The following is a 27304-nucleotide window of genomic DNA, read 5'->3' on the forward strand; positions in this document are numbered from 1 at the left end:
GATTTTGGGCAAGAGATCCTCCATACCAGCATTACAAAACACGTCTTTCCATTGGATTGGTGGGCCACCTGGCGGGTCGCTCTTCACGATAGCGCCCAGGTTCAATTGCCCCGTACGGTTACAACATTGGAAGTCTGTTTCGATATTGCTGGTAAATTTTTATATCGCCGTGAAACAATGCCCAGACACCAAGATTTTTGGAACAACTTGAAGATTACAGTACACCATACTTATCTTCTCGTGGTAGAAGCATACGCTCTCCTTCATTGCCTTAGGGATATTGGAACAACTTAAAGCGGTCTCTACCCTATATTTGTCTCCCTTTGGATATTCGAAGGAGCCCCTCTCATTCCATGTTTGTCTCTGTCGGCGTTTCGAAACGAAATACTTCCACAGTGCTCTCTGTTTTGCCCTCTGTTGTGTGTTCCTGAAGCTATTAATCATTGGTTTTCTGTTCTCCAAGTACATAAAGGTTGTCGAGATACCATTGCAGTGTGTCACCTGCCATTTTGGATCAATCACGACACAATAACCTCGACTGTGCAAGTCGGTGTATGTCAGGGAGCACACATAACTACCAGTATTGACACTCCTGCACGGTTCCAGAACATTTCAGAGCTTCTGGACTATTGATCCAAGTCTAATAATGGTGCCACCCAAACTCTGCCATGTTACAACACTCTTACACGTCCACGCCATCAATCACACCTACGTCTCACACGCTGACGGCAACTCCGTGTACACCATTCCATCATTGGGAGATTTAGAGACCTTAAGGGAGACAACTCCATTACTTCAGAACTCAGTACCTGATTTCTGCAATCCTGCTTATGCATTACGGTAATGCTTCCTGTCAGCAAAAGTCTACTGTAGGTCATATTCAGTATACTTAGGAGTTATCAGAGATCCTTCTTATATGATGATGCTCGAGGGTGTTTTGAACATACACTTAACGGTCGTGAGGTTGGGTGAGTTGAAAGAGGGCTTAACTCTACTACTCTCGTCAAATAGCTTTCAGATTTATTTTCCTGGACGGCCACTTCCGGTCAGTAACGTGAGTGAGTTTAGTTTTACGCAGCAAACAGCAACATTCCTGCTATACGGCTGTAAATAACTGAGCTTGGACCAGACAATCCAGAGATCGACATCATGAACATCGATCTATTGGGTTACGATGGCATGTGTCCACCGAGGCAGTGACGCTGACCACCCGATCCCGTTAGTCACCTCTTACAGGATGCATGGCTTACTGAAGATCAATTCTAACCTGGATATTCACGGGTGTTCACAGTGATCTGTCAGTATGGCATGTCAACACGATTATGGTAATATGGCACTGAAGGACATGGTCATTTGTTTGCAAACACCCCATGTGATAAACGAAGACGTACAGTGATCCGTGCGTGTCTTCATTTTCTGTCCTTTCGAAAGGAGGGGACGCGCTCATCTGTGTACCACTACAGTAATTAGTTCCATCCCAGTCGTACAAGAACAATGGCCATGGCACAAATGTTGAATGTATGAACATGTGCCCCTTATTTTGGTTAAACAGTCCCACCAGCTATATTTGGAAAATAATCTAAATGGGCTGGTTTTATATTGTCAGTGTACTGTAACATACCTGTAATCTCATGTACGAGTGAGTGTACTGAAGTGACCCAACACATTTCCAGGTATTTATGAGAAGGTGGTGTGTGTGTGTGTGTCTGTGTGTGTGTGAGAGAGAGAGAGAGAGGGAGAGAGAGAGAGGGAGAGAGAGAGAGAGGGAGAGAGAGAGTGTGTACGTTTTGACATTTGGACGGACATTGGAGGATTAGTTACGGTCGCTGTGGTACCTCAATCTAGAGATATTTGAAAATTTTGAAATTATGAATATTAATGTATTTATTTTTTGACACTGATAAAATGTCAGTCATAAATATACCCGTATCCCTAACTTTTTTGTCCAGTATATTTCTTTCTCGGAGGAACCAAGGAGGTCAACTGCATAAAAACTACCACGGTCATCAAATAATCATTATAAGATATGGCGATTCCTCGCGAAAACATTTTTTGAAAGTTTTCTAGTCAGACCATAGGCACAGTCTTGTCATAATCATCAATTCCAAACAAATTAAATTCATAATTTGTTAGCATAAAATATTTCTTCCGTTTGGATGAGGAAACTTAATTTCGGACCAACATATGCACAACGATGATTTCACATAACCCGCATTCTTGACCATTGCCGGAGGCACACCTTGATATAACAAGTGCAGCTGATGAGTAATACAGTCCAAATTAGAGGCATACGTTTCATTTGTAATCCCATTACCGTGATTACTTGCGGACTATTTGTTCGACGGTTGGAAATCCTGTTATCGACCGGAATATAATCACTGATTTCTGAAGTGATATATGGATTTGGGCGATTCCAATCAGCTTTTGTGCTTAGTAATCATAGTGAGTCAATGTGTGACTATTAGCTGGGCCTAAACACTGATAAACCGGGTAGGCAGTGCTGGGGACGCTCTGCTCGTATACACACAAGCGTTGACAATAACAGCGTATTTATACTTCATTTATGAGAAGCAGGGAGCAAATTGTTGCTTTATTGTTGTTGATAGGAACTCGGAACCTGAGTGGACATTACACTGGACACGTGGTGCACGTGGGAAAGTGTTTCTGTTGAATTCTAAAAGGGACATTGTCTTGCCCTCACCAATAAAATCTCGAGCATGACATAGCAAAAGTCAAATAGTCAAATATTGCCTGGTCGCAATGTCCCTCAAAAGATTCCATAAGTTTATGATTCACGGATTCCTTATTGGTATTGACTGAATAAATCTCGAATTTTATTTGAGCGAGTGACTGAAGGGTTTATGCCGTCATCACGCAATGTATGTTTTTAACCGGTGTCATCTGATCCGGAAACTGCTTTTTATCGTAGGGTACAACGCGAGACTTTGTTACTGGCAGGGATTGGAACCGAGACTGTATACTTTATCCAAATCATCCACTATTATCAGCATGACATATAGGAGACATTATGTAGATCACGAACAGAAAGTAATTTATTTTGTGACTGTCTTCAACTGAATGTTGATTAAAAGTTAAACTGAAACTTTCTTCAATGACGTTACTGAACGTTGGTTTTTATATTTAATAGAAGCTTTTATTTGTTAATATAGAAATGAAAGGAATGCCTTAGTTGTGTTGTTTGGGTGATTCTGCTAAATCTAATACAGCATTTCTGGAAATAAAACATGACAGAAATTTAGTTCTCTCATCAGGCTAATAATTACCTGTAAACCTCATCGTGCAGCAGACCATGGTTTGCATCCTCTGAGCGCAGCATGAAATCATTATCAACTTTGAGCAACATGGCTGCAGATAAAAGGTGAAGGTCAGGAGTCACGCACCTGGCAGAGCATGGTGGCGGCCATGTTGTTTTCACGCTACAAGTCAACAAGCCCCCTCACAAAGCAAACCAATACGGACGTGTTTAATATTTTAGATAATCTAGCCTGTAGGTAGATTCTCAACCCCATCCCATCATGCCCACCCCTCACCCTTTGTCTCTTCCACACAGACAAAGCGTTTGACGCAGTTGCCACGTGCCCTCGGGAATCACCTAATGTTTGACAAAGCTTTGACGTTTGACAGGTGATCGATACCAGGGAAACGGTGTAGCCTGATACAGTGACCCGAGGCTGAATGTTGTATACAAAGAGATAATATAAGCCAGAAGAATTAATTGCGTTGAAATTAGTATGTATAACTCTACATCCAGTACCACGTGGATAAGTGTCTGGATTACCAAGAAAAAAATGACCTGTGCTAAAACATTAGTAATCATTTTCTGCTTTTGTTATGTCGTCTGTAGACAGGCATTTTTTATGAAGATGAATTTACTGTTCACCGTCTAATAATCACGGCAGTTTAATATGTGTTCTCAATTTGGTAATGTATTCTCCATGATACACATGTCCATTGAAGTCTTAACGACTATAATAAACGGATGTGCATGAACGCTTAATGTAATATTTACATTTTCTCTCATTAATTGGCTCAGATATTGATTTTTGTTAATCTTGGTTGCTTTTTTCATAAATCTGATACTTTTCTAGATAAAAGGACTAGACTCCGAGTTCGGCGGTAACATGAGCGTTTTCATTAAATTTGTACGATCCTAACCAAATGCAAAAATAAGACACTTAATTGAGAAACACTTTCTTAATGTTCAGTAGATTGCGAAGTGCAGCGTTAATGTTAAAAACAAACGAGATGAAACACGATCCATTAAGTGTTAATCAGCGCTGTAATGATTGATAGTCACGATAGTATTGTGTGGAACATATTTTCTTATGAGTTACATGACGAAAGAAATACATATTTAAACATTTGTTTTGTCAAAAAAAACCCCAAACAAACGTTATTACGATGTTACTTTCAAGGCAATAATGCAAGATAAGGTATAAAACTCAACGTGTCGTATCAAATACACCGCCATCAAGAAACATATTTTTTCTTTTATTTAATCCAGTATCAAATTTGGCATCAATAGTATCAATATCCGGTTTAATATTGAACTTTCAGCAGTTTCACCCAAAGAAGCTTCCAATGCAATCGTCTCAGGAAATCAGTGTATTTTTTACCAAGAAAAAAAATAGGTTAAGAAATGATAAATTTCAACAAGAACGAGTACGTGAAAATGGATGACGTTGGATAATTTGTGCTCGTTGTGTTTCCAAGAAATTCAAAATTTTAAGTTAAAACTTTGACACATAAACCAAAAGACTCTTGCACTTATTAAAGCGTTGCCTTTCCTCTGTTTACAGAATTATATTACCAACCTTAAAATTAAACTGATCGAAGAAGCCTTTGACCCAAGTCGATCTCTTACGGACGTAATACGTATTCCAGATGATACGTGAATGATTGACAGACAGTTTTCAGTCGTTGTTCACAATGAAGCACTAAAGAGACGTCTGTCTTGTATAAGTGTCTTTTTAGTAAAGAACATTAGCAAGAGAGGTCTTAAACTAGTTCAGAAGTCATTGCTAGGTATAGCTTGTTCTTTAGAACCTAAGGCTGTATAGAAATCTTTAAATGTTTCTCGATCACATTTTCTTTTCAAAAGTGACAAGGGCGGTAGGACCTTTTAATATTTGATAGAAAAAGACTGACGATGGAGGAACCCATTTTTGTTTTCATTTTCCGTCAGAAATACGTCTTGGGAAGTTTAGCACGTGTTAATCCGTTGTAGATTTGTAGTCACACTTGTTCTTACAGACACTCAATCTTATGGTGGACAAATGGATGATCGGGACGCGGCAAAGTCAAAATTATTTTTTTAAAAATGGCACTAAAAAATTGTAACTGGCACAAATAAAAGTGACGCGCCGATGCCCGAGAAACATTTAACTTTTTTATTAAACCTAAAGAAACAACAGTTTGGTGGAACGTTTCTAACGTCTCGGTGGTAAATTAGATGAAATTTCTATGTTCTGTTATATGCATATACTAGTAGCATAGGACGGATCATACGATTATTTCCGTTAGATTGAGGTACCAAGTGCGCAGATAAGATAAACGTTGTGTCTTTCTGTTTTCAGTAACGTATCAGTTACGTGACGTGTAAATAGAAGGTTATCCAGTGACTGACATCGTGAACATCGATCTGTGTGGTTTGGATAGAATAACATGCATAAACCATGACAGTACGTCTGACCAAGCAATGTTGAGAGTGGCGTCTTGATATGGCAATCTTGCTGAGGAACAATTCTAAATCCTACCTTTATTGGAGACAGTATTTCAATATATATTGGGTGATTCGCTCATCTGATCCGATTTCAAGTAAGGGGTTTGTTTTACCAGCTAGCTTTCAGACTCAAACGATGGATCATTTACTCCCTGTTGTCCTTGGGTTGACTATTGTAACGAGAGTATGTTAAAAATTTGCAAGTACAGGTAAGGTAACAACAAGTATCATGCCTTTTGGTATGACGCGTTTTGCGATGCGGTGAGGAGAGGTGCAATGCGCTCCGGCGGTGGCGTGACAGTTCCATCAATGCGACAAATGAAGTGCAAATGAACATACATACTGACATAAATCTCAATGTATTATTCATAATGACATTACATGGCGTTCTGGTTATGGTGTTACATGCACATATATGACGTTGTCACTTGACATATTGCCTGAATAAAAGCATTTAGTTGCATAATTTATCAGACTACACCTTCTAATGCTTTTACCGTAGATTACATGCTGATAAAACTATTACCATATGACATTAATAATATTTGCAAGGGCCCCACCTTTCCATGTTTATAATTGCGACACACTCCCACCCCACCCCATCCCGACACACGCACACACACACACACGCACACACGCACACACAGAGAAAAAAATGACAAGTGACTGTCTCAGCTTCAAACACAGGCAAATCCTGTCTCCCACAGACATCTGGCTGTTATTTTTCTCGAGAACCATCTCATGACATGTCTCTCCACAGATTAGTATTTCAAAGCCATTGTGTGTCTCATTACATGTTCTACATGTCTTATTTGCCATCCGTCATTTGACATTAACTCTGTCGGTTTTGGTGTCGGCGAATGTTAACGTCTCTTTTACAGATCTTGAAACAATATGTCAGTGTTTAACAAAATATTTCAGTTCGTCACTTTGTTATTTAATGACTTGTTTCTGTATGCGGTGTCTAACACATGTAGCGTTTAAAATGGCGACCATGGCTTTATGTTGTGGATGAATGTTTTAGATCTGAGCGGCCAGCAACAGGACGGAACGGCTGACATCATTGAAGTAGCCAGGGTATGTATAGTCGAGCACCGTTGTGTCGAACTCTGATAAGTCGATATCTCGGTTGTCTCGATATAACATCTCGGTCCCGGCAAAATCATTCATAATTTATCATTGTTCAAGCTCTTTTAACTCGATACGAATGTCTCGATATTCCGGATATCTCGATATAGTTTCATGGTTCCAACAAGCACAATTGCTCTTTTAAATGATATTTGCAAAGAAACTCGAGACAACGGTGTTGTATTTTACAACGCTTTATAAATCAGGGGGCCTATATTGTCAGCAGTTAGGATCTAAGAGTGCCAGGAAAAAGTACACCTGTTAGTTTTGACTAAACATGAAACATACAATAAACATTTATTCCATGGTGACGAATCTGATATACGTATCCCCTCTGTGTTGAACCTTACTTTTGCAGTGTTTAGGCAACCGTTGTAAGATAGTAACCGTTGTTTTAAATATTGGTCAAATTCACTTTTCAGGTGTATACAGGTTTTTGGTCGTCAGTTTTACACAAACAGATGAATGACATTCATAACTATATAAACATAAAAGAACATTGACGAGCATGTAACACATGAGCTTACCATATTAGACTGAGGAACATATACTGATCAGCAAAAGAAACGCAGTTAAAACTATTTATTTCCTTGATCAAACTCATGCTGAAAAAGAATATTTTTTATGGATTCCGAGTTGCGTTTTTATTGTTGGTCAGAATCGATCGTTCATCTGAATTTGTAGCAGCGTTCTCAGTGATGGTTCACTTTCTAGGAGTGCGGGAGGGGCGACAGGAAGGTGTCGCTGGACGCAGCTGCTCAGATCGCTGCTGCAAGGATTGCTGAACGTCAGACTCGCACCTCGGCGTGGTACAGAGTGAACGCAACCCGAGTCATCACCGGTGGACACAAACTCACACCTCCAGTCAACAAGGCCATCAAAGATGTGAGTATATTGCTAAAACTCACATCTCCATTCAATAAGGCCATCAGCGATCTGAGTATATACCTAGATATCACACATTCAGTCAATAAGGCCATCAAAGATGTGAATATAGTGCTCACACAATCAGTCCATAAGGCCATTGAAGATGTGAGTACATACCTTAATATCACACCTTCAATCAACAAAACCATCAAAGATGTGGATATCACACATTCAGTCAATAAGGCCATTAAAGATGTAAGTATGTAGCTAAATATCACATATTCAGTCAATAAAGTCATCAAAGATGTGAGACATACCTCAGTTAATAAGGCCATTAAAGATGCGAGTATAGTGCTAAAGTTCACACCGTCAGTCAATAAGGCCATCAAAGATGTGAGTATAGTGCAAAAGATCACACCTTCAGTCAATAAGGCCATCAAGGATGTGAGTATAGTGCTAAAGTTCACACCGTCAGTCAATAAGGCCATCAAAGATGTGAGTATGGTGCTAAAGATCATACCTTCAGTCAATAAGGCCATCAAGGATGTGAGTATAGTGCTAAAGCTCACACCGTCAGTCAATAAGGCCATCAAAGATGTGAGTATAGTGCTGAAGATCACACCTTCAGTCAAAAAGGCTATCAAAGATGTGAGTATAGTGTTAAAGCTCACACCTTCAGTCAATAAGGCCATCAAAGATGTGAGTATATTGCTAAAGCTCACACCTTCAGTCAATAAAGCCATCGAAGATGTGAGTATATTGAGTATTCTAAGATGCGTTGGTGAAAGATCAAAGACGCCGACGATACTTTGTCAGACGATAATGTGCACTTTTTGCGTTAAGTCACAATGTGTTGGCGTCACTACGCCATTCTAGTCTGCCCTCTGGAACACTTTTGCATTACGTCACAATGTAACTGACGTCACGATGCATGTCAGCTTCCATCGCCTCGTTCCGCCTCCCAAAGAAAAAATACTCCGTTGCATCCCTTTTCTTGGTTTACTTTTGCTTCACTCAGCTAACATTACTGGTTTCAGTTTTTCGACGGATAAACCGTCTCAGTTCCACTCGCAATTTAACAGTGACACAGTAACGTTTGCAATGTTTACATCCCCACATTGCAATCGTGGATTGTCGCTTCACTATTTAACTTCTGGAACGTGAACTGTCATCAAATTGTTTATCATTTGTTTTTCTGGTAACGTTATACGGTAGTTTTGACGAAGGGGGATAGACACATCAATAGAACAGCACGTCAATCAGTCCTGTTCGAGGATTTTAAATTTAGGTCGCTTTTGTTTTCTGTCTTTGAGGAATCATAATTGTCATTAGAAAGTATTCAATTTGGCATCTTAGAAAAGAAATAAACTTTGCTCTATCCCAGTGGCTTTTGTAGTAAAGTATAACTTTGCCCAGAACTATTAAAGCACGAGTGCTATATTACAAAGCAAATTGTGGTTAGAGCGAACTTTTTTCCTAAATCTCACGCCTTTAGTCAAAGATGTGAGTATACCGCTAAAGCTCAAACCTTCAGTTAATAAGGACATCAAAGATGTGAGTATATTGCTACAAGTCACACCTTTATTCAACAAAGCCATCAAAGATGTGAGTATAGTGCTAAAAATCACATCTTAAGTCAACAAGGCCATCAAGGATATGAGCATATACCTAAACCCCTCCGTGATATTTGCTGGACTATGCTAAACGCGAGGTAAATCTACACTCACTCACTTACTCATTTACCGCTTCGAGACATATCTATTTCGGAGTAATACGATTTCGCAGTTTGTTTCTTTACTGAAAAGTAAAATAACTTATATAGAATCCAGCGCTTTTACACCATATACCTTTCACCACCGATCTGCCTTTTACAGCCAGCGGAATTACGTGGATTATCGACCCTGATTACTCTCTGACATTGACATATTATGTTTAAGGAGTCCCACCAGCTTACATGGCGACCTATCACTAACCTTTGTAGCTGACTCTTGTATTTTCCCTGACTGTTCAAATGGTGTGAGCAGAAAAGTCAAGATTAGAAAGATTCAAAGACTCATGTCCTTGCGTCACCACCCTTTGTCCGGTCATACATATTTTCCCATTGTAACCATTCGCCCTTGTGACTTAACTGTAAATAATGGCTTTATGATACCGATATATGTGTATACTAAGCAAACAGGTATACCGTCATAGGGAGGACTATGTTACCATGGAAATTGCAAACCCTTTTGAAGAACGGGACACATGAGAAAAGCCCGGATGTGTATTTCTTTAGACCCTACTTGGCCGACGCGCCATACATTTGTCTCGCTCACGCCGTCAATTTTTAACACGATAATACTTCTTCACGCATCGACGCAAAATACATCATGTATCGATTTCAACAACATTTTCGATTGATTTTGTATGTGGTTCTAAAAGCCTACACTGAGTGACTGATCCCGTGCCGCAAAGAACTGTCTTGAACAGAGAATGTTGGTGGTACTCCGAGCTTGGCGTAATGTTTACATAATTAATATATACTGTTTTGTACAAATGACTTCGTGTAGTACGGGTAAAAACAATGGTCTGAAGAGCATATACCTTCACCGAAAGGCACGTTCTGATAAGCTGTGACTAAGGAAATATTCTGACTTTGCTTATGTTATGGTCTCAGCTGTCCAAGACATTACACAAGCCGCGGTGGGCGACGCAGGGCGCCTAGTTTCCACGCCTGGGACAAACAGGAGTCCTTGATAAAAATACTGTACAGCAAAATAAACGCAACTCGTTTTTAAACAGACGTAAACATGAACGCTTACTTTTATGAGATTTCATTTTTTTCGAAACTGGCATTTCTTTTGCTGTTTAGTATAGGTGGCTGAATTTATTTTCGATCACCTTTAAAACATAGTGGTTTCCTTTGCAGCAATGTCTTTTTCAGATGTCTATTTATAGATTAATTTATTCATCGCAGAATCTACAGAATTATCTCGAAGGAATCATTTTATCTTCAAAAATCCCTACAGATATCCTTTGGCTGGTGTCATAGACGATCAAGTTAGTTATGGGTTAGACTAAAACCCAAAAGCTATTAACAACTGAAAATCTTAAAACGTTTAGCAGATGACATTCAAAAGAAGTCCTAGAACAGCTGAATTTTTTATTTTTCACATGGCTGCAGCTAATCTGACCTATCAAGATTAAATCAAATAATGTTTTTTACCACTATATAATTATATATCAGATATGATGCAGCCATATATTAAAAATGAAACATCGGCTGTTCTAGACCTTCTTTTGTATGGCATCTATTAATGTTTTACACTAGTTATACATATTCATATAAGCGTTTATTAGTATAATTGCATTAAAGAGAACTTGTCGCACATGCGTTTTTATTTGAATATCAATTACTGAAACAGTTCCTTCAGTAAATAAAACAGACAATACACACAGACAACGTCAGTACAACATTGCGACATGCTTTGTCAGAGAAATTGAATTTGGTTGAACCATGCTGTTTGGACAGTACGTCAGGTAACAGTGAGTGAGTTTAGTTTTTCGCCGCTTTCAGCACTATTCCCATTAAATGACAGCAGTGGCACTTAAGTGGGCTTCACGCTTTGTACCAATGTATGGAATCGAATCCGGGTAACCGCTCTTGCCAGGTAAGAGTGGGAAGCCCAAAGTCTTCTATAGATTTACCAATGAAGTGGTGGTGGAACCAGACGGCATAAGCATGGCTCTGATAAACCAGAAATCATAAAGACCAAGAATCTAAGATTTGCACCAACGACTAAAAGATTGGCATCAGTTTAACCAGTGACGCGACTTTTTCAGGAACACCCCAAGTGTCCAATGTTCCTTGTCTGAAGTCTCCAAATACAAATGACAAATTCGTGTAATGACCCAGACTTTCTGACAAATCGTGTATTGCTGTTTCAATCCATCGTCCGTGGTTACCTGACAATCAATGTTACCAGTCAGATAGGACCGTCTCCGTTGTCTTTGTCTAACACTTCAAGATTTGGACAATGGTCAAGGTGTTTCAGCGTTTCCAGTTTACTATCCAGTCACAGTGGGGTAGATTCAATTAAAAGGTCAGCAGCCACAGATGTCCAGTTATCGTATTCCGTCTCAATTTTAGCGTTGTCTGCATTGATACTCTCGTTTGCCCAGTGAGACAGCTACTCGGTGGTGTATTAGTTAGAGCGGAAGTTTGGGTCGATGCCGGTTTGCCTAAGACCAAAGTTTTAAACACCGTAGTTGTTATCACCATGGCTTACACACGTCATTGTGGGGATACCTCACGGACTGGGTACAGGGTTAGTATCCTGTTTAGTTAAACTGGGTTTGCAGCTGGCATTTGTACCGACTTCTACGACAGCTGCAGTTCTACTTAAAAAATGATACAAATAAGCAACATCTTACTTGGGATCATCTCAAAATGTTTTATGTAGAGTTTCATATGTTTCAACTTACACACAACTATACGCACATAAATAAACGTACGCACATACACACACACACACACACACACACACACACGCACGCTCACACACACGCACATTCATGTAAGAGCGTTGCTTTATCGGAGAAATAATAGCCGCTCTCTCATTTCAACAACAAATCTTCAAGAAAAAAGACAAATGTGTGTTTTTTAAAAATTTATTCACATGCAAAAACCCCCAGCGATTGCTCTGTATCGACAGTTTTTTAACATGCCTTGCTTGTAGCACTTCTCAGTACAGCGAGTCCATTAGCCAACACGTTCTCTGACAAGAGACTTGGCACAGGCACGCCATTCAGCAGTAAAAAGATCATTTTTTGGACATGAATCTGTCAACTACGTTACACAAGCACATTATGGTTTAGTTCTCATGCGAGATGGCATTGATCTTAATACTGATTTATTTTGCAGTGGATCTATCAACTGAATAGACAGAACATGTACATGCAGTCATCATGTATGACGACACACAACACTTGATTTTATTTGTAATTCTGCATGTGCATATTACCGTTAGTTTCTCCCATGAGGCGTTGTTCGTGTCACACCTCAAAGGCTGTGAAATACTATTTGATCTAACCCTAATCTGCAATTAGGTCATTTCAACGGAAGAAGTAACCTGCTGATGCCATGCCATGTTTGTTTGGGGACAGTTATGAACATCTATGCTTTATTAGTTCAGACATTTGAATCTTGATAATACTGTATATTACCTTACCGGAATTGCATGCAATATTAAATATTGTTACTTATGCATTTTAATGCATTCAATATTTAACATTGTTGTTTGTTTATTTTACGAAACGCAAAAATATTTTAGTTATTTTATACTTTCTGATTCTAATTTCTAATTTCTAATTTCTAATAAAAGGTTTAGTTCTACGCCTCGCTCACAAACATTCCAGCTATATGGCGGCTAACTGACACAGATATACACCCGTGTATTTCATTGTGTTCAAGAATTCAACATGCTTGTGACGTGTTAACTTCATCCACTACTGACCGAAAACGATCAACTAAGACAGGAGAATGAATGTATATCTTTGAGCTCATATTAGAAGTTGGGCAGTGCAATACTGACACATTGTATTGTATGATTTTACGCCATTTTTGATTTTTTAAACACAACGTGAACATTCAGTGAAAAGACCACTTTTTCAGTAAGTCTGAGTATAATATTGTGTCCCGAGATCGTCAATAAAATTAACATCGGTCCTACATAAGTACATGTAACTGCAAGCTTTATTCTTCATTTATCTGACACCTACGTCATTTACTTCAGTTATACGACAACGTCGTGTACGAGAATGGAAACGCTGGGATCCGGAAAAGCAGCCTTGACATTTCTGAGTCTGGAAAAAAGGCCGTGATTGAGTTCACGGCTGCGAGTTGTGCCGTCCTTGAGAACGAAGGTCATGTGCGGCTCGGCGTCAGACGGTCTGGAAACGTGGAGTGTTCCGTTACCGTTGGGTACGTGTTACTGTCACCGTTGGTGTTGGGTTTATCGCTAAAACGGAACCACAGCAAAACGGTACCAAAACTGCCTGTCGAAAACGGCACCATATTGACGAAAACGGCTACTGATTTCTGGACCAACACGGCACCAAATTCGCCTGGTGAAAACTGTATCATATTCGCGAAAACGGCTACAGATTTTTGAGCTGAAACGGCATAATAGATAAGACACAGTAAGACGTGGGGTTTGAGTATTATTTCATTCCATCATCCAATTTTTTATCATTCACTGTCCAAATGTTGCCGTTTTGGCCAGGTTCCGTTTTAGCCTGAAGATATGCTAGATGTACATGTTGTGATTAGAGCAGGCGCAGTAGATGTCGCAGATGTAGAAGGTGTCATGAGATGTGTATTAGTTGCTCAGGTGCAGGAGAGAGAGAGAGAGAGAGAGAGAGAGAGGGAGAGCGAGAGAGAGAAAGAGAGAGAGAGGGAGAGAGAGGGAGAGAGAGAGAGAGAGAGAGAGAGAGAGAGAGAGAGAGAGCAATGGTTTCTTGGAGTTCGATGCCCGGATGCTCGATTACTAGATTTCACGACAGGCTGTCACACAGAGAGCAATAATGACTCAACTGCATTTCGGTATTTATGGGCACCTTGTTAAATAATCATTGTTTTCGTGTAAGTTAACCGCGATCTGATCCCGTTGATGTGGTGTACTATTTCCTTCACAGCGTGGAGACAATAGACGGGTCAGCGGAAGCGGGCAGCGACTACAAGCCAATCAAACAAAAGCTGACATTTGGGCCAAAGGAGTGCCTCAAGGACGTGTATGTTGAGATCGTGGATGACGATGTCTGGGAACCGGACGAGTTCTTCTTCGTGAAACTTTTCCTTGAACCAGAGCAGGTCAAAGGTGACGAGGTCGTCTTGGGGAAAGTCTCCATCAACCAGGTCACCATTGTCAACGATGACGGTAGGTGACAGATTTCAGACATTCATGCACTATCTTCCTGTGACCGTCAAAACTGTTCATTTACAGGACACAAATAACAAAAAATCCCTTAATAATTTCCGCTTTCCCGTCCTTTACAGCGAGGTAAATGCAAGTGCCAGTCACCGCAATTATCCAACTCTTTTGAAATACTTTCATTCTCATTTTCATGCAAACATAACCATGGAATACTGATGAGTAAAAATTTCCTTCATAGTTTCCGCTTTCGCGTCCGTTACAGCGAAGTAAATGCAAGTGCCAGCCATCGCAATTATCCGACTTTTATATTTTCGTTTTCAAACATATCCGTGGAATACTGATGAGTGCGGCTGGTAACAAGAAACCAAAACAAACAATGAACCATACCCTTTTTTGCCATGGGGCGCTCACAACGTTTTAGGCATAAATTTGTCAGAAACATATCACCAAGACAACCAACATTTACGGCGTGTTATGTTTGGGATTACACCTTCTTAGCAAAGTACAAATTTCAGTTCTTTTTTGGAGGCAACTAATCGCCAGCACACAAACTCAACCGCCTAACCCGCGCAGCGACTGACTTTTTGTACTGTCGATTGGTTGCCTGACTCTGAGGGTGTGGGTTCGAATCTCGGATGGGACTCAACTCCAAAAAGTACTAGAATTTGTAAACTGTTAAGAAAGCGTAATTCCAAATATGACATATATTACATTTTATCACTTTCTTAAATGGCAGTGTGTAATCATCACCAGCATTTAATCAATTGTGATAAAACACCACCTTGAATGCATCAACGCAGGCGTCGCCATTCTGAAAAGATAACCAGCCATCTTTACATATAAAGGCGCTATTAAATGCGTTACATAATGCCCATGCATATTCATGAAAAAGGAAAACGACGCCGAAGGGCGTTTTGAGTCGCAAGTCGTGTTCGGTGATTTTTCTGCACGAATAAGAGATCGAAACCGGGAACACTTTTCCACTTTTTTGTTCGATTCCAATATTTGTATGATCAATAATTTCACTCACTCTGCGTTTACACTGTCTCTCAAAAGGAAGGAGATTTGCTTTCAGACAATACTGTCTTCAGTTTGTTCTGACATCAGATGTGGTTACTAAGTTACGAGGGTTCTATACTTCCGTAAACAGATAAGGAAAATATATCTTTTAATAAAAGTGTTTACAAGGGAAGGGACGAATATGTAAAAAACTACATATTATTAATGCAATGAACATTATTTGCCATAGAAGAGAACATATTCCTTCTGACGTCACGCCTTAGGACTATTTTATGATTACTGACTGATTTTTTTTTCAAAAGCACTCAAAACTTCACATGCACAACTCATTCAACACTGTTAATACAGGAAAAGATTAAAAACAGGACAATGTTGACATCTCCACCTAAGATTTAAAACAATGATGTGAAGTTAAAAAACATTTCAAGTTCGCACGATACCGCTTAACTGCTCTTACACTGACAAATATTTGTAAGTGACTTAGATATTCTAGATTACACATGTACTGTCACGGTACCAACAGATTCGTGCCTCGAGATATCGGGTATTTACGTGCAGACATAACAACAGCATGTTTGTTTTGATAATATGATTTTTTAATGTGGGTGTGAGTCACATGACAAGATAAATATCGGGTGTATTTATCTTTATAGTGCCACTTTCGAAAATCGATTAAAAACGTTTTCTCTGCTTAAATAAATAATATATGTTTGACGCTTTCATGGTTTGGGCAACTCGATTGATTGGGCAACTCGAGTTGTGCATTGTTTCCTGTTGCAAACAGGTAAATGGAACTTGAGGGGGGCGACTCTTAATTTTGAAAAGAAAAAAAAAACCGTTATATTTACATACGTTTTGTAAAATATTGAGCTTTTAAGCGCAAAACTGAGGCAAAGACTGTTTCTGTGGAAATATATATGAAGACATAGCAAGTTCTCTTCTCTTTTATTTGTAAATAATCGAATAAGTATTGAGTAAAGGTTATCTCTGAATACTGTTCAGAGCTACTCCCGTTTGACGTACTCGGGGAGAGGCTTATTCAAACTGTCAGTCAATAACGTTATGTTGCCATGGTGTCTTTTGTTTAACACAATAAACTGTTTGAAATTCACATCTCGCTGATTGATTCTGAATACATATTAGTGATATATCACTGAAACCGATCATGCTCTTTTGATAAACCGGATGAACCAGTTGGATTAATCATCATCATCATCATCATCATCATCATCATCTTTTTGTTAAAATTACAGAGCCTGGGAAATTTGAGTTCTCTAAGCCGAGTTTCATCGTGAAGGAAGGATGTGGTCAAGCCCAGCTGGTGGTCAAGCGGGTGAACGGCGCCGACGGCGAAGTCGCCGTGACGTGGAAGACGAAGGACCTTAGTGCCAAGAGTGGCCAGGAATACCAGGGAGGGGAGGACAAGATCCGCTTCAAGCATGGGGAGACCAGCAAGGTCATCGCACTCGACATATACGGAATCAAGGCAAGTGACGATCGTGGACAAAAATAAACGGGGGTCGTGTACTGAACAACAAAAGAAACGCAAATTTCGAAACACGAAATGTCTTAAAAGTAAATATCCATTTTTGTGTCTTCTATTTAAAAACTTGTTGTTTTGGGGTTGTTTTCTTTTGTTTTTTCTTTTGCTGTTCAGCAGATTTCAATTTCAAAATAATTATTTTGTCTGTTAACAAACTTATGTAAATAACACACACTCAAATTAAGTCCAGATGGAAAGTTCTGCAAATTTTGTGTTTCACTCGAAGCAAAGCAAACCTCGAATTCACAATTTATTGTTTGGGGCCGCTGTCCAAGAGGTTCTCAGCTATCTCATGTTAAGATAGACGTACGACAGACTTAGCACTATAAAGCTGCTTTATACATCCAGTAGTACAATGAGGTCCTGTGCTCATGATGTCAATCACGGGACAGACTGTTGCAGACTCAGTTTTATGAAATCACCGTCGTATAATCGGTATATTGCTTAGTGGAGCGTTAAACAACAAGCAAACATGTATGCTAGTACCCAACCTTCCACGTGTTCATATCAATAGAGACAATGTACATTTGCTTCCAGGACTCTCATGAACCCAACTTCCAGGTTGATTTGTCCTCTCCGACAGGGGGCGCTGAAGTCGGGAAGATATCACGGACGATTGTCACCATCATCAACGATGAAGGTATGACTAAGTATCACTCTGACAGTGATCTCAGAGATACCACTGACTGGTATGGTAAAGTATCCAAGTTACGGTCGCTCTGGCAACAACGACGCTTTGAAGAATTGCTGATTGGCTGCTCATTGTCTTGTCAAAGCGTTTCCTTTAATTCAGACGTGCACAACTCTTATCCCTAATGGCGGTTTAATTAGCGTTAAATCAGTAACAGTTTTCTGGGGCACCCTACTCAACTTCCACACAGGCTTCTGGTGTAAGGAAGCCCTGCTGGACGAATTACTTCGACGTCATATCTTGGTTTGGCCAAGGCCACTGATCCAGCACACAGTACTATTTTACTTGACCACATAAATAATTATTTGCCATTGTCTAGCTGACAATGGGTTTTTCACCTAATCATTGCCCTATGCAGTCTTACTCTGCCTGGTGTGAAAGGTACTGTTGATATCATGGATTTTAAAACATAATAAATGAGTAACAAACACAGTTCATTGTATTCTTATGCCATTCTGAAACTCTCTTCTTTTTTATGTTTTTATCAAATGTTTTTAATCGAACTGATCCGCTTTTTCAAGCCTAAACATTTTGGTAGTGAGGCAGCTTAGGGGTCATTGCCTGTGTTCTGGTGGGTTTGTTTCCGAAATAGCTACAATCATTTTCACGTGGAGCAGATTTTTGTCAACGTGATATTTCCTGAAAAATGACGTTCTCACTCATCCAAGCTATTTTGACGTGCTTGTACTAAATTAAGTTACCATAGTCAAGAACCAGTGATGGTCGTAAACGCACCCATAATTTTGTTCCTCCGCAATCTTAAACTGGTAGCCACGTGATTTGTTGCCTTTCAGAATTCAGTGCCATGGTGTCCCGCATCCAGGAGAAAACACAACATAATCTTGACGGACTGAAGATCGACACGGCCACGTGGAGGGATCAGTTCCACGACGCCATGAACGTCAATGGCGGCGACGTCGAGAACGCCAACACGATGGCCTATGTCATGCATTTCTGCACATTCTTTTGGAAGGTGAGTCAAAAACAAAACAGTCCTCAATGTGTTAAAGGACCTGGTGAATAATACATACACTATCATTAAATATATGATTTACAATACTCGAACTTGTGTATCGTTTCCAGAAGCGACAGAAACCATGGCTAGAATCCGAAAATTCGACCTGATATTGTTTTCATGTTTGTTACCAGTGCATCCACCTGTGACTTGACCGTCACTGAATTTCGATGTACCAACCGTATCATGTCCACCGCTCTTTTGCCTTCTTTAGTCCTAGTTTAACTGTTTTGTCGGACAAAAATATTAGATATTTTCAGATGATGGTTGTGCCAAGCTTGCATCACTCTGACATAAAGTTGATATTTTTTGGAACCATCACCCCATCCGTGCTGTGGAACGGATCCGCTGCGATTTACCTGTTGAAAGCGGCGTTAAGTGAAACTTGTTTCATCATACTTGATAAGACGAACGTTATTGGACGTTCTAGTATCAAACAGAACCTTCTCCGGTCATCCATTTTGTACTTCAGTTTTCACTTTTCAGGTGCTTTTTGCTTTCGTCCCACCTCCATCTGTCGGCGGGGGCTGGTTAACCTTTCTTGTGTCCTTGGCGATGATTGGCTTACTGACAGCTATCATCAGCGACCTTGCATCTATATTCGGATGTCTGATTGGTCTGTCCCCAACCATCACCGCCATTACGTTCGTAGCACTCGGCACCAGTATGCCGGACACATTCGCAAGTCGTCAGGCAGCAATGATGGAGAGGTTCGCCGACAGTTCCATCGGCAACATCAACGGCAGTAACTCAGTCAACGTGTTTTTGGGACTTGGTTTTCCATGGCTGATAGCAACCATCTACTGGCAGGTTCAGGTATGGCTTCTGACTTTTCTGTAGGAAAGATCAAATTGTCGAAAAAGTGAGGTCAGTTTTACGTCGCCTATAGCAATGTTCCAGAGTATCAATGGGAAGGACACCAGAAATTGGCATTACGTATTGTGCCCATGTGGGAAATCGAACCCGGGTCTTCGGCGTTACGAACGCTTTAACCACTAGGCTACCCCACCATTCTTGATTCTATTGACTCCCATGTGGGGAGATCGTGTTTTCGAATCCTGCGTTATATTTCATTTCAGAAGAGTGAGTGATTCAGTTTTAAGCTGATTTTAGCAATATTAAAGCAATATAATGGCACATTTTACCTATGTAAAAGATATTCTGCGTGAGGGGCAAACGCTTTATCCACTAGGATACTTCACCGCCCAGTTCAGACATTTTAATATCAAGGATTTTATACCGTTTCTAATGTGTGATCGAATCATCTTCTTTTATCAGGGGAAACCATTCGCCGTCCCGAAAGGATCTCTTGTGTTCTCTGTCATTCTCTACACAATCTGCTCCATCGTGGCCATAGCTGTGCTCCTTCTACGTCGAAATCTCTCCTTCATGGGCAAAGCCGAACTGGGTGGTCCCAAGACCGGGAAGATAGCCAGTGCCATTTTCGTATTTTTAATGTGGGTGATCTACATCGTGCTCTCGTCTCTCCAAGCCCAGAAAATCATTCACGTCATTTGAACAACGTCAAATGAGTACCATGAAGTCATGAAATATCAATACAGCCAGTTTATCAAGCAAGTTTGAAGCAAGGGATATTTTTGTATATGTGCCTCGTTTCTCAAAGCGATCGTAGTGCCACATCTACTGCAATATTTAACGTTCATTTAACGACGTAACGCCAACCAAGCACAACGTTATTACTCTCGAAGCTGTTGCAAATAGCATATCCAGAATATACAGAATCGAAGTGTCACGATGCTTATGAAACTCCTCTCTTGTCGCCGGTCAAATAATTTGAATTTCGATATAACTGAATTCCAGTGGTTAATATATTGACGTCAACAATTGAAAACGTGTTCACTGGCGTTCTCTCCATGACGTACGTGAAGCGTTCTCACAGAAACGTTCACAAGGTATAGCATTCTAATTGGTGTATCACCCCTGCAAACTGTGATATAAAATGTTGATACTAGTATCTGCCTTTTCCCAACATATATTGTTGGAAAAAACCTTAGTAGTGCCTGGTGTTATTTACGTTTCGCGGTATATGTTCATGATATAATTAGTGCAACCAATTTAACAAATCATAGTCTTAGATATGACTTTGTTTTTTATTCGGAACGATCTAGTATTTTCTTCAGTGAGCGTTCTGCTTCTTTGGTACATTGACACATGTTTATCAAAACATCACTGGAGAGTTTCTTGTCATCTGAGGTGTTGACGTTGACCCTCACACAGGAGCGAGTTGTTACTCCTCGATTATCAAGGGTATCGATAATCAATTATTGATGGTATGATCAATCACACCCATTCTAAATACGCGACGCTATAAATAGCTTACCTATAATAACACGGTCGAGAAATAATAGGGATGGTTTTGATTATGACGTCACCTCCGTCCCGAAAAACTTGTGTTATCGAGGATGCTGTTAGTCTTGTGATAGACTACCTCGACCTTTTTAATTAGTGTCTAATATATTTTTATCTGACATTACGAACTGTTATTGCGTATTTTAGAATCAGGATTATTTTGTAAATCAACATACACCTTATTGGTATTTTGCAATAATAAGTTTGGAAATTGTCATTGATTGATCAGGCAAAAACAGTTTGTAGCACTGTATCTGTCTATAGTGTCTTTGACATGTCATGAAAATGTTTTTTCAGGCTGTTATACTATACAACTCAACGTTTGACAGCGCAGTTGTATTTAAACATGCACTTATTGTTTCCACTTGTCAAGGGGTGCACAAAGAATATGATGCTGAGTATCAGTTTTCAGACTTCCAGTTTTTGTGAAAGTTTCGTTGTCTGATTATATTTCGTCACTGACTTTGTGAGTTAGCGATTTGGTTTCTCACTCAGAGAGCGTGGGTTCGAATCCCAGAAGAACCCTCACCGTAAAGTACTAAACTTGTAATTTACAAAGAATGTGTATTACAAAATATAAATTTGTTATATACTGAATTTTGTGAAGTTTTTAAATAGAGGATATAAACATGAACGCTTGATTTCATTAGACTCCAATTTTCGGAAACTTGCGTTTTTTTTCGCTGTTTATTATATTATGAGAATTCGTTTTGTATGTCATGGAAAGATGAAAACCACATACCTATAAAAAGTGGAGTTGCATAATTACCTAACACTTTTGTAACATCTTGTAATGATACCTTTTTAAAAATCCTTGTGTATAGATCTATGTTATGTAATAATTGATGCTTGTGAAATCCTCAGCTCGCGTAACAGGGGTCAAGCATGTCTTTACCTTACAAACTGCTGATAATTGCTGAGCCAGTGCGAGTTATCTCCCTTGTGAGAAATCTCTTGGGTGTTTAATAATCTGTGATAGCTGATGATCTCTTCCAATATAGTTGTTTAGTAAACGCAATATTATGGTGATGGAGTATTCAAACGTAAATTCACATTTGTATATATAGCATATTCAGATCTCATTATAGGCCCCTCTGCTGTTGATGAAATATTTCCATATGAATTATCTTACAAAATACACGATTATTGTTCCCTCATTACACGATATAATAGGATGGCATATTTATTACACTTTTAATAATTCATATTGAAATAAGCAAACAAAGAAAGAGGGGCCTGTGATGCACATTTACTGTATGAAATATTAATAGATTTTTATGACACGTTTGCAATTGTAATTTATTATTCCAGACTGAACAAATATTTTTGCACCAACTCTTATGTATATTTTAACAAGGCCGGCTGTGGAGTCACGTATTGTTTATGCTTCATTAAAATGTGTGGATGGTTAATGATATATGTAATGACGGCTGATACACTACTGTGCAAAACAAACCTCCCTCTATAACGACGAGAGCAGGAATGGCTTCTCAGTATGGTCGCGACCGCAGGTCAAAATACATGTGTCTGCTTCTAGACAATGAGGGTTGTTTGTTGTTGTTTAACCTCGTACACAGTCTGTAAATCATCAAGTCTGGATAAGAAAACACCGTCATCAACAGCATGAGCATCTTTCTACGCAGGTGGGATTCGATGCTGTGTCAACCAAGTCAGCGACCTGACCAGCTGATACCGTTAGTCTCCCCGTAAAACAACAACACTTCCGAAAGAAATTCTTACCCGGATTGTCACGGGTCGCTAGTAACGTTTTCTGCTACCAAAAACTGTGAGGGAAAGTTTGTTTTGAGCAGTAGTGTGTAGATGTAATGGTGAAATACTCGCTTCTCACTCCGATTTCCTTCGTTGCTGCCGTCGGTGTTGGATTTCCCCTCATTGTGATAATCTGGAAGAGCGAGACAGTAAAGTTGGGTGTTGGACGACGTACAACAATAATCACTTCACTGTAAAGCTCTTCCCAATGAATGACGCAGGGCACAGTTCGTTTCATTCACTGCAGCATGATAAGAGTCGAACACGCTCATTGGTTCTCTGTTTCTCCTGGGTTACACTGCATAAAACGGAACCTCCTTTATCCGGACAACACTGTCCTAAACCAAATTCTTTGGGCTAATAATTTTCCGATTATTAAATCCCGATAGTAGTACCAAACCAATCCTGGGGGTACGTTACCTGCATTAAAACTAGAAATTAGAACTAGAACCAAAAAAAGTAACGCCTTTCTATTGCCATAATTTCAATTTTTCACTCGGCTTTACTTTGATACATACACCACAGTGCTATATCTCAGCGGATGGGCACCAGTGCTAAGTAATATAAATTCTTAAAACAAATTTAAAACACAGATTCGGAAAATCAGGCAGTTCTTTGTATTTAATCGTGAAGTAATCAAATGTTCGGGTTCGAATCCCAATCGCTGTGTAACGATATGGATTAAAAACCTATCTGTCTGGTAAGAAGCGATTCAGGACCAGTATGTAGGTCTCTGTATGCAACACAACTGTAGTCCACTTAAAGATCAGAGTATGTTTTAAAGATACAAAATTATCTGTCCTTACTTTCATAAAAAAAACAGGATGAACCAAATGTTAGTTATGTGAGACTTGTTATTACATATAATTCTACAAATTCTAGTGCTCTTGGGGGTTGAGTCCCTTACAGGAAGTCGCGATGGCTGAGCTAGTTTGGCGGCTGACTTTATATGCTAGAGATTAGGTGCGACTGGCAGGGTGTGGGTTCGAATCCTGGATGGGGCTCAACCCCAAAAAGATACTAGAATTTGTAGAATTCTGAGTAGTTCCAAATATGTGTTATATTTGACGACTTTCTAGAATAGTATTGTGTAATTATAGGATGAGACAAAGCTATGTTTCCATGGAGAATGGTATTCAAGGAAACAACATCTCTTAAAAAATTGTGTTAAACCTTAAAAATCCTTACAATTTTCAGAAATTGTGTTTTTCTCAATTGTTATTTGGTCATTGTATTATCCCAAATGTTTTGAAGAGCTCGCCATACAAATCCGTGACGCATTGTCACTTGTTATCTTGCACACAGAGACAATGATGTTTATGAAGGATCTCTGTTCAAATTACAATTTGTGCACTCTTTCTGTTATGAAATATGAACAATAAATATTTAAAACACATGGATAATATTTGTGCTCTCTCAAAAAGAAGACTTTAATTTGTGTCGGGCAAAGGTTCAGGGGAGAGAACTGCGTGTAAGTTGGTTGCATTTTTATCTTTTATGGCCGCTTACAGAGGTTGTGCAATAGTTCGAATGGTGGACATCTTTGAATGTTTCAAGTTGTATGACGACGCTCTGTTAATAATCGATTCCGAACCGGTGATTGACATCATGAGCATCAATCTACACAACCGGGATATGATGACTCATGTCCACCCAATCTCGTTAGTCGGCTGTTACAAGGATTAGTTGTTGAAGACAAATTCGAACCCAGATCGTCTCAGATGAATTAGTACATTTGATTAACCATGGTTGTAGGTACAGCAAGTATGTAATTATCAATTGAGTTTGATTGTCAAACACTGACGTACAATTTATATATAAAGTCAGGAGTGATATTCAAGCTCTCTAACACTATGAATCAGACTTTGCAATATAAACATGTTATTGGGCAGAGATGCGTCCAAAATTCATGAAATCCCCGTTGCTATAGAACTACAGTAATCCTGGCACATCCACTCAACATGGCAATATACCTTGGCCTGAGGACTCCTCCGCCTAATGCAACAACACTGTTTCCCTCATTCTGGAAACTATGGGTTCGAACCTAACATTTGCTCCCATTTCCGTGAACGTTACCAACACCATATTCGTGTTCGTTCAGCCAAGTTGTCAGAGACCCTCAACCCTTTCTTTCCCTTACATGTCCAGGTCAATACAATACAATATTTTAATATTGTAAAAATATATAAACAATAATGAGTGTAAAATGCTAAATACTCCAAGCACTATGCGCTTGCATAGAACATTATTATTTGAAGCGCTAGACGGTTATAGTCTTAAAACCTGTCCTACCGGGTACCCGTTTTCTGGTGGGTGAATACAGTCATGCTTGAACAAACTCACTTGCCTAGGATGAGACAACAGATATTACACATGTTTCCCTATGGGCCAGGACTAAAGCCTTGAAACTCTCGGAAGTCAAGTTGCCGAACAAACACACATAAAAAACTGACGCTAAAACTGTTTTGTCCTGGGTACTTGCTGTATGTCTTTGTCGAAATGCGTAACACGAACTATTTCGAACATGAATTCGAGGTATCTTGCAGTTTCTTATAACTGTTGTTGTGAGTAAGTTAAGATTTAAAGTCACATCGGCAATATTTCAGTCATATTGTGACTAAAACTAGTTCCATATATACTATGTCAATCCCTTTCAACGAAGGGCAATAAAAGTACAACAGTGTCACAAAATGATTTAAAACTAGTTAGCATTTATCTTTAAGAGTAGAAATCTATGATTGGACAACACACTGTAAAATGTATAACTGCTGTTTACAAAACATGCAATATATCATTTTACATCTCAGCCTGTATTCAAGGTTTGCTGTGTCCACTCTTCACCGGTCAAAAGTTGGTTAACCTAACTTTGAGCCTGAAATGATTGGTTTTAAATGAGAATAACTGCTTCGCCGTCAGTGTGACGTACCATTTAGTGCAACCAGCCAAATCTATCCTCGCAGTAGTCGCCCACTGTAACGGTATTCATTTCTTTGATGATAAATCCTTTGAACATCATAGCGGATTCGACTGGTTTGAGACTGAATTTCATCTCTCTTCAGATAATCACCTTAATCCAACTACGTGTTGTATAAACCTCACTATATAACCCAGGGTTAATGGCGCCCTGATTTGCTACGCTGTAAGGAGAACAGTGATCCACGTTTGTAGTCTAGTCAATATTTGAAAGGCCGGTCAATATCGGAACCCAATTAGTGTCCAGTTTGCCATGACACGGCCTGCGTCCATCTCAGAGAGGCGGTCATTTCAGCAGCTCTCCCTTGACCCACTTCGACTGGACAATGATAGTGGTAATCAGCCGAGGTTATGGGAAGTAGGGCCACTATGATAAGACAAGGTGAAGGTCATAGGCTCATGTAGAGGTTTCCTCAATGGAGAATTCACCAAGACCCTCAGATAAAACGAATTAGCAGTGGGAATATGAAACTATTCTGCTGTAGTGTTTCTTGTCAACAATATTCCAACCATGGATTGGTGGTGTGTAAATAATAGAGTCTGGATGTCACAATCCAGTGACTGATATCATGTACATCGATCTATGAATTGTGATTTATTGTACTATCTCTACTTTCAAAATCACCAACACAATCACGAGTCTGACCAACAGATCCCGTAAGTCATCTTTTACAGGTGGGACCTGTCGGGTGGCCTAGCGGTTCAAGCGTTCGCTCGTCACGCTTAAGACCCGTTTCGAATACCAACATGAATACAATGTGTAATGTTCCCCGTTGTGATAATGCTGGAATATTGCTCACACACTTACTCACACACACTTACAAGCATACACCCGTGAAGATCCGGGCTAGAAGTGATCTTCAGGAACACTTGCCTATCGTAACAAAAACCAAATTCATTAGCTTACAAGCAGATGCATGAATTTCGACCGCAGCATGGATGTAATTGAGTTTGTGACGATCCAGTCGACCTAAGAACAAACCACTACATCACAGAATGGGGACGGTAGGGTAGCCTAATGGTTAAAGCCTTCGCTCGTCACGCCAAAGACCCGGGTTCGATTCCCCACTTGAGTACAATGTGTGAAGAGCATTTTCTGGTGTCCCCCGCTGTGATATTGCTGGAATACTGCTAAAAAGCCGCCTAAAACTAAACTCACTCACTCACTCACTCACATCACAGAATCACACAGTCCTCAATCAGTAGCGAAGAATGAGTTAATTTGTTTTTAGGAACTTCCCAGCACTTGCTGTGAACTGAACTGAGCGTT

General features: G+C 39.7%; 1 protein-coding gene across 4 annotated transcripts in view; it reads left to right on the forward strand.

The window, feature by feature from the left end:
• Positions 1-20472, forward strand: part of LOC137283700 (sodium/calcium exchanger 2-like) — a 69236-nt gene extending 48764 nt beyond the window's left edge. For all 4 annotated transcript variants that reach the window (XM_067815360.1, XM_067815358.1, XM_067815361.1 and 1 more), the window contains 9 exons: positions 6768-6820; positions 7586-7756; positions 13513-13700; positions 14414-14655; positions 16926-17158; positions 17753-17855; positions 18701-18879; positions 19408-19737; positions 20200-20472. In XM_067815360.1, the coding sequence (XP_067671461.1) occupies positions 6768-6820; positions 7586-7756; positions 13513-13700; positions 14414-14655; positions 16926-17158; positions 17753-17855; positions 18701-18879; positions 19408-19737; positions 20200-20439 (1739 nt within the window). In that variant the 3' untranslated portion in view covers positions 20440-20472. The remainder of the gene's footprint in view (positions 1-6767; positions 6821-7585; positions 7757-13512; positions 13701-14413; positions 14656-16925; positions 17159-17752; positions 17856-18700; positions 18880-19407; positions 19738-20199) is intronic.
• Positions 20473-27304: the final 6832 nt, after the last annotated feature.

Source organism: Haliotis asinina, chromosome 5 (assembly GCF_037392515.1).
Source record: "Haliotis asinina isolate JCU_RB_2024 chromosome 5, JCU_Hal_asi_v2, whole genome shotgun sequence".
Lineage (NCBI taxonomy): Eukaryota > Metazoa > Mollusca > Gastropoda > Lepetellida > Haliotidae > Haliotis > Haliotis asinina.